Source organism: Nannobrachium achirus (assembly GCF_963921795.1).
Source record: "Nannobrachium achirus genome assembly, chromosome: 4".
NCBI lineage: Eukaryota > Metazoa > Chordata > Actinopteri > Myctophiformes > Myctophidae > Nannobrachium > Nannobrachium achirus.
Genome location: NC_137813.1, coordinates 65,395,561 through 65,409,036, shown reverse-complemented (window position 1 = coordinate 65,409,036; position 13,476 = coordinate 65,395,561). Strand labels below are relative to the sequence as shown.

Sequence of the window (13,476 nt, the reverse complement as noted above, 5' to 3'; positions counted from 1 at the left end):
CTACTGTAAGACTTTGACACGCATTAAAAACATTAAATCAGGTATTATAGGGACTCAGTTAGTCGCTCAGGAATACTGAGCGTTCTAGGCCTGCCCTAGCGTCCAGCAAACAAAACAGCCTTGATATTTACTTTGGGTAGTTCTTTTAACCCATTTATGCCTATAATTATTGAATGCTTTAACTATTGAAAAATAGCAGATATACAAGCTCACATAATCGTGACAGCCCTAGTCGTGACCCATACAAATTGGTCCGTGACCCTGACCACAAATGCATCCCGTACCCACACGTGTTTTACAGTACCTTGTTGGAATATATGGGCACCGGGGCGATGGCTGAAGGGTCAATCATGCGGCGCCGCTTGGGCGGGGCGATCACTGGCGCCGCCTCCGCGTCGCTGTCGCTGTTGACCTCCACATCGCTGACAGGCATCTATGAGGGCAGGGACGTGCAGAGAATGTTAGAGAGGCAGGGGCTGAAATTCCTAAAAGGGCCTTTGGGTGGAAATATTGAAAATAGCAGACCTCCGAGCTCACGACGTGTCGCGCTGCGACGCGTTGTGAGCTCGACGCGTTGTGAGCTCGGAGGTCGGCTATTTTCAGCATGTGATACCACACTGAACTAAGCATAATCGAGTTAATTCTAGAGATGTGGCGTGACAGATTTCTACACAGAGAGGGCAATTCCTTCAACATACAGTATGACGCAGGAAGAGTTTGGACGAGGCCATTCTCTCTTCTGAATTTTGCCTTCAGGTATGGCATGGAAAGAGGGGCATTTTACATTTCTTTCACTATAGTAAAAACTGCATTCATGGTCTGGAGAGGGCACTTTTTACAGACGGTTAAAAGGGCAGGGGCTCAAGCCCCCTTTGGGGAGATGATAAGTTATACCTAGGGTTATGCCAATGTCCAACTAGGGATGGCACATTTCATGTTGCGATTATTGTGACCAAAATAATGGCGATTTACGATTATCGAGATGATCAAAATATCCCCAACGTCCATTATTCTGGTACAGAATGTTTGCCAAACATAGACAATCTACAAGCTCACATTGTGTCGCAACGCAACTTGTAGATCGGCTATTTTTGGCAAAGAGATATGGTAGAGAGTGGGGAAAAAAAGACTGTATCAAGTACATTATTTACAGGTTTGTTTTTACCAATTATAGAGGGTTTAAGTGGTACCAGATATGCAGCTTGGCAAATAAAAGGTGAATTGATCCCAGTGCATGACAGAGGACAATTTCATGATAAATTACATATCCAGGTTACGATTAGTGTGAATGTTTTTAATCGCGATAAAGGATAATAACGATTATCGTCCCATCCCACAGTCCAAGCGTCACTCCCTACCCTACCTCAAAATCACCATAAGAGAGCACCAGTCTGATATAACTACTGGACCTAGACAAGTCTTCTAGCTTGCCAAAAGAAATTTCCCAGCCACTGTTTTTTTGGTTAATCTACTTGGCTTCTACTGCTCCTAATATTGATGATTTCTTGTATAGTATGTAGGGCTGCATGATATGGACCAAATTTCATATCTCGATATTTATGCCAAATATTTCGACATCGACATACAATATTACTATACACATTTCATATTCAATATTTTAATTGTTGCAATAGTGAATGAAAACTAAGCATAATAAGTCAATAGCACTCTTGATTTTAAGTGCTATTGGGTTCCCACACTTGTTATTTTGATATAAGTGTAGCAAAAGGCAATGATATGGGCAACGATATAGGCGATGTGGACAACGATATGGACGATATATTGCCCAGGGCGATATATCACATTATCGTTGCCTTTCGCGATACTGATGTGCATGGTCATATCTCGATAACGATGAGATAACGATACATTGTGCAGCCCTAATAGTATGTCTTTATAATTATGTCTTGGTCAATTGAACACATAGGACCACATTGGAGATCAGCCCCCCGGGCTTTTTGTGTTGTACCTGTACCTTTTGTGAAGTGTTAATAGAGTTTGATACGGGCACCGGGTCAATAACACGACGACTGCGGCGTTTGGTTGGGGTTCTTCTCACTGGGACCACCTCCTCCTCGCTGTCAGATATCTGTGATTGAGAGAGGGAGATGTACAGACTCAGTGACCACCACCTGGCCATAGAAACAGGCAGACACATACAGACCGAGTGCCGTACCGCAAGCTTGTAGATCTGCTATTTTTGAAAAATCGGGAACATTTGTGCAAGTCTTTGAATATTTAAGTTTTTTAGTTTTTCTGTTTCTTAACTATGTTTCTATGTCAGTGGTGCTCAAACCTTTTCATGTGAAGAACCCCCAAAATTATATGTATTTGGCCACGGACCCCCATCTCAAAATATTTAGTTCTTGGGACCCCCCAGAAGCATAATTTTAGTACAAAAAATACATATATTCAAAGATTTGCACACATTTTCACGCCTTTTAAAAAATAGCAGATCTACAAGCTCGCAGCACGGCACTCGGTGCCGCGCTGTGAGCTTGTAGATCTGCTATGTTTCAATAGCTAAAGTATAAAATATTTTTTACTGCTCCCAATAATAGGAAGGCAATTGCATGGATGGCCCTGAATGGCATGGCCAGTAGGGATGTGCGCGATTATTCGATTATCCGATTACACGGGGCTGATCCCACTATTCGGTTTGTAAATAAAATTCGTTTAATCTATTAAATATATTTTTAATTGTTGAGATATGAACTTTATTCAAAATTTGCATCTTGCACCCATATTAATGTCATTTCTTAATAATACAAGTTTGCTTTAATAAGTAAAATAAGCAACTTAAGAATTACCATGGGTGATTTGCGGAGCCTGACTGTCACACTGGTATAAGTGGTCACAATGACCCAGAGCGGGTGCACCACGCTGACAGCAGCATTCAGCGGCAGCAGCAGCAGCAGCTGTCTGTCTGTCTGTCTTTCTGCTGCTTAAACATGAGTATAGGCCTACATTGAGTGATTGAGCAGCTGCAGCATCATTCATCATTCATTACTGTTAAAACTTGCTACGATGTAAAGTTTGTCTGAGTGATGTGATGGAGAAATCAAATCCAATAAAGGCGACTGGATGTGAATCACCGTTACCTCGGCTTGTTACCTCGGCTCGAGTATAGGCTATTGCCTGCTGCATCAGTGTGATTCGCTCATCTGAAGAATAATCCATTTTGAGGTGAGAACATGGAGAAAGTAGTCTCAATCATAAGTTGGCTGCGAATGCCATAAATAATTGTTTAACGTAACAGAGATGAACAGGTCGCTTCACCAGACGAGACGAGGCCAGTCAGTCCAGCTGCGGTGCGCTGAGCTGCGCTGCGCTGTTAATTGGTAATTGACCTACTTAGGGTTACGTCTCTCACTCACTGCCACTGGTGATGTAATTAATTATTTTGGAGCAGATTCCAATAGTATAAACATTATTAAAAGGCTTTCATATACTCTTGATATCTTGTTCAAATGAGGTTTAGCCTAATAGATTGAAATGTGCACAATTTTGGCTATTTTCTGCGTGTTAATGTCAATAAATAAATTCATCAATTAATTTTCGTTTATCCGAGTATTCGGTTACAAAATTGTCGTGTACACGTCAGTGAAATTAGTCGCTAGGAACATCCCTAATGGCCAGTGTATGGAACTCCAACCTCCCCCGACAAATCAAACTCAGCTTCTTCTATGCGACGGTAGAGTCTGTTCTCCTATATGGCAGTGCATGCTGGACCCTGAAGCCAACTCTGCAGAAGTCTCTAGACTGGTGCTACACCAGAATGTTACGTGTAGTGTGCTCAACATCAGCAAGAGTACGCATGTCACCAACAAGAATCTGTATGCTGGAATATTAAGGGTGAGCGATAAAATAGCAGCCAGGAGAATGAGACTTGCGGGACACTGCCAAAGACACCAGGAGCTGCCAGCCAGTAAACTGGTGCTGTGGGAACCAACACATGGGCACCGGTCACGAGGACGTCCCACACTAACATATGTGGATGTACTGAAGAAAGACGCAGGAGCGCAAAGCACCAACGAACTGGCCGGATGTATGGAGAACCGGGATGACTGGAAGCGACGATGGAAAGCTCGTCCGAGGACAACCTAGAGAGAGAATGTTGATGATATCTTGTATAGCATTATTGTACAACTGTACCTTTTGTGAAGGTACAGTTATACAATCCTCTTCGCTGTCACTGTCAGATATCTGTGAGAGAGAAAAGAGTAAAGCACATGCTTTATCGCATGATGGTAGCAGACACACAAGCTCACAACATGTCGCATCCAGTGACACGTTGTGAGCTTTCTGACAGTTTTCTGTTGATTTTGCCATCCGAATTAGTACGAAAGACCCGGACTGAATCAGTGGATCCGGATCTTCATTGAGGAAAATCTCTAAAAAGGTATCGATGAGTTAGAAACGCCCATGGACGCAACACCAAAGGGAGCTGTATAACTGTACCTTTTGTGAAGTGTTAAGAGAGTTTGATACAGGCACCGGGTCAACACCACGACGACTGCGGCGTTTGGCTGGGGTTCTTCTCACTGGGACAAGCTCCTCGTCACTGTCAGATATCTGAGAGAGAGAGAGAGAGAGAGAGAGAGAGAGATGTACAGACTCAGTGACCACCACCTGGCCATAGAAACAGGCAGACACAAACAGACCGAGTGCTGTGAGCTTGTAGATCTGCTCTTTTTGAAAAATCTGAAACATTTGTGCAAGTCTTTCAATATTTCCTTTTTTTTCCTTAACTCATCCAGTGCCCAGAATCTCCACTAGAGGGCGCCCAGTGGCCAGAGAATCCACCATAGACATACGCTGTATATGCACAAGCCGTGCGCAGCCATGACGCGCCTGAACACTTTCCTTTGTGTCATGAACAGGAACAGGATGAAGTTAGCTTGAAGTTAGCTATTGGCTACCACTCATTTTAGAAGCCCAATTTTCGGCGATTTAGCCGTGATTAAACCTTGCGCCGCTCATAGAAAGGCATAGAACAGAGAAAATGAGCTCCAAAGATCCTGGATTGCATTGGAGTGGACGGCAAATATGGGCGGCGCGACGCTCTCGCGGGCCGATGTAAACAAATCGCGGCCGGCGGCCGGCTCGAAAATTTAAGGTAAGGCCTCTGGGTGTTTAAATAATTTTATATAAAAAGCCGAACTAGTTCGGGATCCGCACCCCGGACGATAAAAAGGCAGAAATAAAGCCGAACTAGTTCGGGATCGGCGCAAAAAGAGTTAAACTGTGTGTCAGTGGTGCTCAAACCTTTCCATGTGAAGGACACGTTGTGAGCACCAAATCCAACACCAAAGGGAGCTCCCCTCATCCCATTCCCCCAGCAGATTTGTCACAAACATGGGCATGAATAGGGCCGTCACAATTATTACATAATACATAATCGTAATAATCACAGTTATTTTGGGTAATCGCAATAGTTTTGCATAATCGTCATAGTCGTTGAGACATGTTAACTTCTTCAGTGCCATATTTAAAGTGGGACCTCTTATATTGCCGGTTCGCCAACAAAGGGTTAAAAAAATAGTGTGCACGCTGGTGCACACATTCGTGCACAGATCATGCACTATGCATGTGCATGCTTTTCACAGCTTTCAAACAATAAAAATCCGCTTGGAAATCCGTTCAGGCATTCAGGAGAAGGCAGCCCTTATGTTTTCTTCAAATGTAAACAAACATGGCTGCCATGTTTGAAAGATGGGGTTGGTATGGGGGTTAAACATGCAATTTCGCGATCGCGATCATGGCTAGTACACTGTTGGAGGTCCAAAAAAAAGACGTCCAGAAGACGTCTGGCAGGGAGGTCCATAGTTAAAAAGACGTTTTTATTATAGAAAACGTCTTTTTTGGCAGGGTATGAGTTAATGTAGTTTCAAACACTTTCAAAAAGTAGTAGAAATAGCAGATCTACAAGCTCACAACGCGTCGCGACGCATTGTGAGCTTGTAGATCGGCTATTTCCACTATCAATGTTCTTTTTTAAGTGTAAAGTTGTCAAATATGTCAGACATGTCTTGGTATATTTAGGTTATGTGTCATATCTACCATGTGCAACTTCAAAGCCTACAAGCCAAACTGAAATGTAATTGCCAACGAAAAATACACAATTAAATCGTTAATCGCAATTATTTGAGTGACAATGAATCGCCATGTAAAATGTCATAATCGTGACAGCCCTAGGCATGAATTCATTCTACTGTTATGCTAACATGTGGAATGCCCTTACCAGCAGCCGTCAAAAAGAGTCACTCCCTACCCTCCCTCAAAACCCCCATAAAAGATCACATGTATGCAATTTGCAACTACTGGACCTAGACAAAAGAAATGACCCACCCACAGTTTCCTGTAAATATACTTTTACTGCTCCTAATATTGATTATATCTTGTATAGTAAGCGCTCAGGGCTTTTTGTGTTATCATTTTAGCATTATTGTATACAGGGTTCCCACGCATTTCTACCAATTAATTTCCCAAAAATTTCCAAAACTTTTCCAGAATATTTAACCCAATTTCCAGAACTATATAACAATAATTCAGCACATTAACAAGTCGCTTACTCCTATGTGCAATGCCCAAAGACAGGTAGTGTATGCCAGTGGTTCTCAACCTTTTCAGGCCGTGACCCCCGAAATAATCATATTTGAACTGGGGACGCTGACGAGCACGAGTTGAGGAATTTTGTATAACACGGTTCTGTTGTGAAAATAGCCGATCTACATGCTCACAACGACTCGCGTTGCGAGGCGTTGTGAGCATGTTGATCTGCTATTTTCACAATTTTTGCCTCTAATATTTGACAATTTGGCCAATGTTAAATTTGTCATTTCAGAGGTATTAACAAAATCAATAACCAAAGACAATGCACAGCTATTTTTTCCAGGACCCTTGATCAATTCCAAAACCTTTCCAGTACTGGAAAAATATTTTTCAAATTTCAAAATATTTCCAGGAATGTCATGACCGTGGGAACCCTGGTTATAACTGTACCTTTTGTGAAGTGTTAAGAGAGTTTGATACGGGCACCGGGTCAACACCACCACGACTGCGGCGTTTGACTGGGGTTCTTCTCACTGGGACCACCTCCTCGTCACTGTCAGATATCTGAGAGTGAGAGTGAGAGAGAGAGAGAGAGAGAGAGAGAGAGAGAGAGAGAGAGAGAGTAAAGAGATGCTTTATCGCATGATGGTGCCGTGCATCGATAATAGAGCAGTGAAGTCTGACGCCATTTACCCATCCTACCTGGTTCATGTTTTTTTTCCCCCATTCTGAATTCCCATAGACTTTTTTCATATCGCCGAAATAGTTACATTTTCGCTAGAAACAGGCTTTATCAAATATGAGTGAATGACTATCATAAACCATACAGAGCCTCCTCCGCGACAATATCGTGCAAACCGTTTGTTTATTTTTGGACCACAATGCTTATTGTATATGAGACAATTTTAAGATGACTCAATGTTATTTTCCATAGTGACTTCACTGCTCTATAGCAGACGTACAAGCTCACAACGTGTCGCTAGGCATGTCACCATTATTACATAATCGCCTAATCGCAATTATCTGACATGATCGCAATTATTTGGTCATAATGAACTACCGTCAAACTCGTCACGTGGCAGGCAATGAGTTGATATGAATCCAACAATCTATGAAATCTATGACAAATTTAATCTGCAGTAACAGTTTTATACAATTATGTAGTAGGGGGTCCCTGCTTCATCTGTCTCTCAGGTAGGGGGTCCTGGGGCTGGAAAACATTGAAGACCACTGATTTAGTCCATATGGCCCAGCCCTACAGTACAAGCACGTCAACAATATGGACTCAGTCAGCGAGAAATTGTTTTACGCCTGGCCCCAGAAAAAAGAAGAACAAAAAAAAAAAAGTCCTCAATTGCAATGCTGTTTATAACCATTGAATGAATGTTCCCTACAGCAGGGGTTTTCAAAGTGGGTGACGGGGCACCCTGGGGTGCCGCGACGGCAGTCCAGGGGTGCCGCGAGATAATTTGACACTTGAAAAAAGAATTAGTGTCATTTTAAACTTGAAGTACAAAGCTGTTTTCAGTCAGTTCTAACCAAAATGGCTATTATCTCAATGTTTTCCTCGCAACATAATCACTGAAATATCGTCACTGTCGGGCAGAAACCTAGTATCTCCAAATTTTAAATGTGTACGTCTTTTGGTAAAGCAAAGCCCTGCTTCATCATACAAGACTGTCACACAAAACTAGTGAAAACAGCAGATCTACAAGCACACAACGCCTCGCGATGCAAAAATTATAATGTAGGGGTGCCTTGGATTAAAAAATGGGGTGCCCTGAGACAAAAAGGTTTGGAACCCCTGTTATAGAGCACAGAGCAATGAAAGCATTGATACTGTATATGTAGACATAGAGAACGTACTGCACTGGCTGCTGCTCATTCCAACTGGTGAGCTTCCCGTCCTCCTTCTATGCCTGTTATGTCTATACTGAGTTATGCTTCGACGAACGACGATGTCGCCGTATCGGCGATTTACAAGCCCACAACTGTGCTTGCAGATCGGTGATGTTTGACGCGCGATAACTCTTTCTTTCTGAAGGTCTGAACAGATATACATGCGGTTTGGAACGTTTGAATGATACAGTATTGTTTTGGTACCAATACTTTTGTTATTTTGAAGTACATTTTTAATACAAGACTTCTACTTGTAACAGAGTATTTCTACATTGCAGTAGGCCTGATTGTTTTTCCACCACCGAGTAAAGGTTAAGCCATAAGGTGATAGAGTCATGGGTTTGAGGGTTAGTTTTCTGTCTCAGGTTATGAAGGCACATTTTATTTATTATGATGTATGCATTATGTGTGTACTCTGTATTTTATTTACAAAAGAAAAGCCTTCCATTGAATGTCATCATCATGTATTTATCAGATAGCAGTAATACAATTAATTAATTGGGAGTTATGCAGTGATGATACCTTAGGCTTGGTGCATGTTTGCTTGAGTTTATTTATATTTTTTATAGTGTGGCTAGCGACCCCCCCCTGGAGAAGAATGTACCAGCCGCCACTGAGTCTGCCTAATGCCTTTCCACTCCAAAAGCTTTCTTTTAGCTGTTGAGCAGAGCCTTTACCTGGTCTGTATATATAGGCACCCGGTTAATACTACGAGGAGAGCGGCGTTTGGCTGGGGTTCCTCTCACTGGGACGAACTCCACGTCGCTGTCACTGTCAGACATCTGAGAGAGTGAGAAAAGAGTAAACCCATTTAGACCGGGTACACATTATTGTGTATTATTTGTTTCATGCTTCAACTATTGAAAAATAGCAGATATAGCTTGTAGATCTGCTATTTTTTATTTTTTTTTAAACCTATGTTTCAATGTCAGCAATCTGGCTAGCCATCATCAAAGAAAAGGTAATTTTCACTTAACTGGAGCTCATTTAGTCTGTTCTTGAGAGACTACTATGTCAGTGGTTCTCAAACTTTTTCATGTGAAGGACCTCCAAAATGATAGCTATTTGGCCACGGACCCCCATCTCAAAATATTTCGTTCCAGGGACCACCCAGAAGCAAAATTTAAGTTACCAACGTTCGCTTTAAAAATACATATTCAAAGATTTGCACCCATTTTCACGACTTTTTTCAAAAATAGCAGATCTAAAAGCTCACAGCGGGGCACCAGTGCTGCGCTGTGAGCTCAGAGCTTTGCGCTGTGAGCTTGTATATCTGCTATATTTCAATAGTTAAAGCATTCAATAATCCCTAGCCTAAATGGGTTAAAGCACATGCTTTATGCGGCCCGAGGACACATTTTATACGGACCGCAGCTTCATTCATTCCTAAATTGTATTATAAACGGCCCGCCAGCACCATCAAACAAGAATATTTTATAAATTGTCAGGATTCCTTGTTCCCTGTTGTCTCATTTTGAAGGGGTCAAAAAAAGGCTATTTTATTGTATTTTCTTTCTTTGGTGGGTGCGTAGCATTGTTGCAATGCGTATGTATGCGACATTGTTATGGTCCGATCGCAATTGTGTTTTAATATTTTCTAAAGTGGCCCTCTTTGAAAAAGGTTTGGACACCTCTGCCCTACTTGATCACATTACAGCGTCACACAGAAGTGTTTTGAGCTTGGGGATCTAGCTGCTACTTTTGCCGTTCTTGAATTTGAATCGTGAAAAGTAACAGTTTGTGGACATTTCCACCCACTGACAGAGACAATATCTGTATTCGAAAAGGAGTATGGCTGGCTCTTTATACTTTTTAACGAAGCTGACATTCTCTAGGATGCGGCCTGCACCCGATCTACATACATTTGAGCAGTTCGTAGTTCTATCATAATCGCACACAAATTTTTATTAACTTAGCAGTAAAGTCATTATACAGTTCTGCAATTAGCCATTAATGGTGTTGTGGTCCACTGGTTCTCACCATGACGGCGGAGGAGACGCTGTACCGAGGCTCGGAAGGGCGATTGCAACGCGCACAAAACTCCACGATATTGTTCCAAACTTCCATCCCGGGCCATCCAAATTACTCCCCCCCCCCCTCCTGTATTGCAGAGAGGGGCATCTATCTGCGTTTTTTCTTTTTCTTTGTTGTGACTCGACACTGGTCGCTTATTTTTTGCACAGACTTTTGGACACTTTTTTTGGCTCTGCACTTTTTCTTTTATTTAGGCTAAGCATTATTATTATTGTCTTGGTGCAAACAGTAAACACTTATGCATACTGTATCCACGAGTTTCCAACGCCCCATAGTGCATTGCGCAGACGCTGTACCGAGCTTCCGGCGCCGCAGCCGAGTGTGATTTACAAGCACACAACAGGCTGCATCTGCGACGTGACGTGAGCTTGTATGTCTGCTGTTAAACCGGAAGTGTGGTCGAAATAATCTCCAGTCGCCTACAGCAAACTCCCGCGGAAAGAGGTGGATATATGTGTATTTTTTTGGCACTATGTTGAGAAGTAGTTCCTAATGTTTGAATGACTGGACCATAGTACGTTCTTTGAGGTTGCAATATGCTTAGAAATGTCCCTTAAAATTACAATCCTTTACAGAAATGTTAGTACTACTTTTTTGTTTTTGTGTTGTGTTTGACACTTTATGTATATGTTTAACTTAATTGCTGCTGTATGGTAGATTCTCCTGTATTGTTGATTCTTCTTTCTTGTTTGTTTTTGTCGCTCGGCTGTACACAACAGTCCTTTTCTTTTTTTCTTACTGTCCTGTAACCTTAACTGCTGTACCTATCTATAACCTGTGGGTCCCCAAATTATTCTGGGGGGTCCCCAGATGATTAACTTAATGTGCAACATTGTTTTCTCTCTCAACAGTAAACAAACCACCATAGAGTTTAAGTGAGTGTTAAAATGTTTTCATTTACTGCTTTCTATTGTTTTGGTGTCAGACCGCCATTCCGAAACACCTCCATTCCGAAACAGGGTTAGGGTTAGGGTTAGGGTTAGGGTTAGGGGTAGGGTTAGGGTTAGGGTTAGGGTAAGGGTTAGGGTTAGAAGTCAATGTTCGGAATGGCGGTGTTTCGGAATGGCGGGGTGTAACCATTGTTTTAGCCATTTTAACATGTTGATTTCAGTGGTTGGGGCATGCGGACAAGTGGCTAAATAATATGTCTTTTTAGACACAATAAGCCAATTCCCAAGATGCACCACAATCTTTCATGGGCAGGTGTGTCTTATTGTGTCTAAAAAGACATACGCACTGAAATCAACATCGTTAAAAATGGCTAAAACGCAATACATTATCATCAAAGTGTGTCTGTATCTCCAGCTCTTAAAATACATTTTCAGAAGTCATATGCATGTACAGTAGGCCTATACACAGGATAAGTCACTTATCTTCTGTATCTGCATGTTTTGTTTGATACCCAAAAATTGAGCAGACAAATTGAACACTCCCGCCTGAAAATGTATTTGCTCTTCTGTTAATTAAACAGCAGTGGAGACTGGAGAGACGGGGTGACCGCAGTTAGGCTACTGAACAAACACTATACTTAGCAATGATTCATCAGAAGTTATCTTTAACAATGTGGTGAAAATCGTTTTGTCTGTGCGTGGCAAATGTCTGATTTCCTTTTTTACACAATTATAATGACCCAGAATGTCAAGTCCCCAGCTTCTCTTCAGAACTATGGCACATTAGGAGTCCGGCTACTAGTAGTTCTCAAATGTTTTATTTGCAAGCCAAGGATCTCCAAATACCAAATACATCCAAATGGACCTGTAAGGGTCCATTTGGTTCCATTTGTACACAGACCTGTTATGGTCATTCGTGGCTAGCTAGGTGTGTGTTTCTGGTAATATTATTGTATTTTTGAATGTCTGAGGCAAAAAAAAAAAAAACTGAACATCACTAGCAGCTTTAACCAAAAAGTGTCAAATGTGACTCATGATGAGTCCCATTGCTTTGTAGAACCAAAGGGACCATGTGTAAATGTAAAATTAAAATAGTGTGTAGATTATTGGGGTCCCAGCGATTAAAACTGGGGTCTATTAAACTGTGGTCCTTAAACATGAATTAAGGGCCATTCACATTCACACACTGAGCATTATAACTAAACTATAACTATACTATGTTCCTGTGGAAATAAGCCTAGGCTTTCTAGGATCTCCTATTAGTTGACCTTGTACCAGCGATTTGTACTGATGTCATGAAACTGTTTCATGACAACAGCATCATGACAGCAGCATTCTTTTTTTCTATTGCAAACTGCTAATAAATTCTTCAATCAACCAATCAGTACATAGGCTACACTATATGGATAGCAGTGTTTACAGTTCACACCAACTATAACAAAATGATATACAATGGTGAACCATAGTAGTTATTAAGGCTGAGAATCAATCACTGTTGTCCACAATACATTGTGGAAAGTGGAAGTGGTCTATTTCATATGATATCAAACTATAGAATAACAGTATGTCCTCCGTTATTGTACAAATATCGTTGAAAAAATAATAATATAAGACAAACAGAACAATTTAATGACAAATAAAGACTCACAGTCAGGTTAGTTGTGGTTTGTGTCCCGTGCAGGTCATAAAGGCGCCGCGCGAGATGTTTATAAAGCTTTGTTATTTACTTATGTTTCACTTCCGGGTTACAATAGACTTGGGATGAATCCGCATTGGGTATTTGCATATCCGGTCTTGACCGGATACGAAAACGGTCCGTCTGCGTTCATGTTGAGCGAGTAGAAATGACCGGATACAGTAGGGCGGGCTTTACACCGGATCTGAGCACTGAACGGTGAACAGAAACAGCTGCTTTCTGCGGGTCAAAGTCTGGTCAAAGTAGGTGACGCGCGAGCCTAGTCCGATATGTCGTGTTGCGCTCATTTTAATCTACTTTTAATTAATAAAAAAAAAAAACATATTTACCTTCGTGCGACGATGCTTAAATTAAACATAATATAATGAATGATGTCGGTTTGTGACACTGACACAGTTCACA

General features: G+C 41.6%; 1 protein-coding gene across 4 annotated transcripts in view; it reads right to left on the bottom strand.

The window, feature by feature from the left end:
- Window positions 1–13,476, bottom strand: part of nfatc2ip (nuclear factor of activated T cells 2 interacting protein) — a 29,807-nt gene extending 16,331 nt beyond the window's left edge. The window contains exons 1-7 of one of the 4 annotated variants that reach the window (XM_080723844.1): window positions 13,404–13,476; window positions 9,132–9,236; window positions 7,006–7,119; window positions 4,462–4,575; window positions 4,156–4,206; window positions 1,976–2,089; window positions 305–433 (exon numbers count right to left, since the gene is read on the bottom strand). In XM_080723844.1, coding sequence (XP_080579970.1) covers window positions 305–433; window positions 1,976–2,089; window positions 4,156–4,206; window positions 4,462–4,575; window positions 7,006–7,119; window positions 9,132–9,236 — 627 coding nt within the window. In that variant the 5' untranslated portion in view covers window positions 13,404–13,476. Of the gene's footprint in view, window positions 1–304; window positions 434–1,975; window positions 2,090–4,155; window positions 4,207–4,461; window positions 4,576–7,005; window positions 7,120–9,131; window positions 9,237–13,026; window positions 13,088–13,403 lie in introns of those variants that run through there. The other 3 variants (XM_080723843.1, XM_080723845.1, XM_080723846.1) reach the window with 3 other exon arrangements.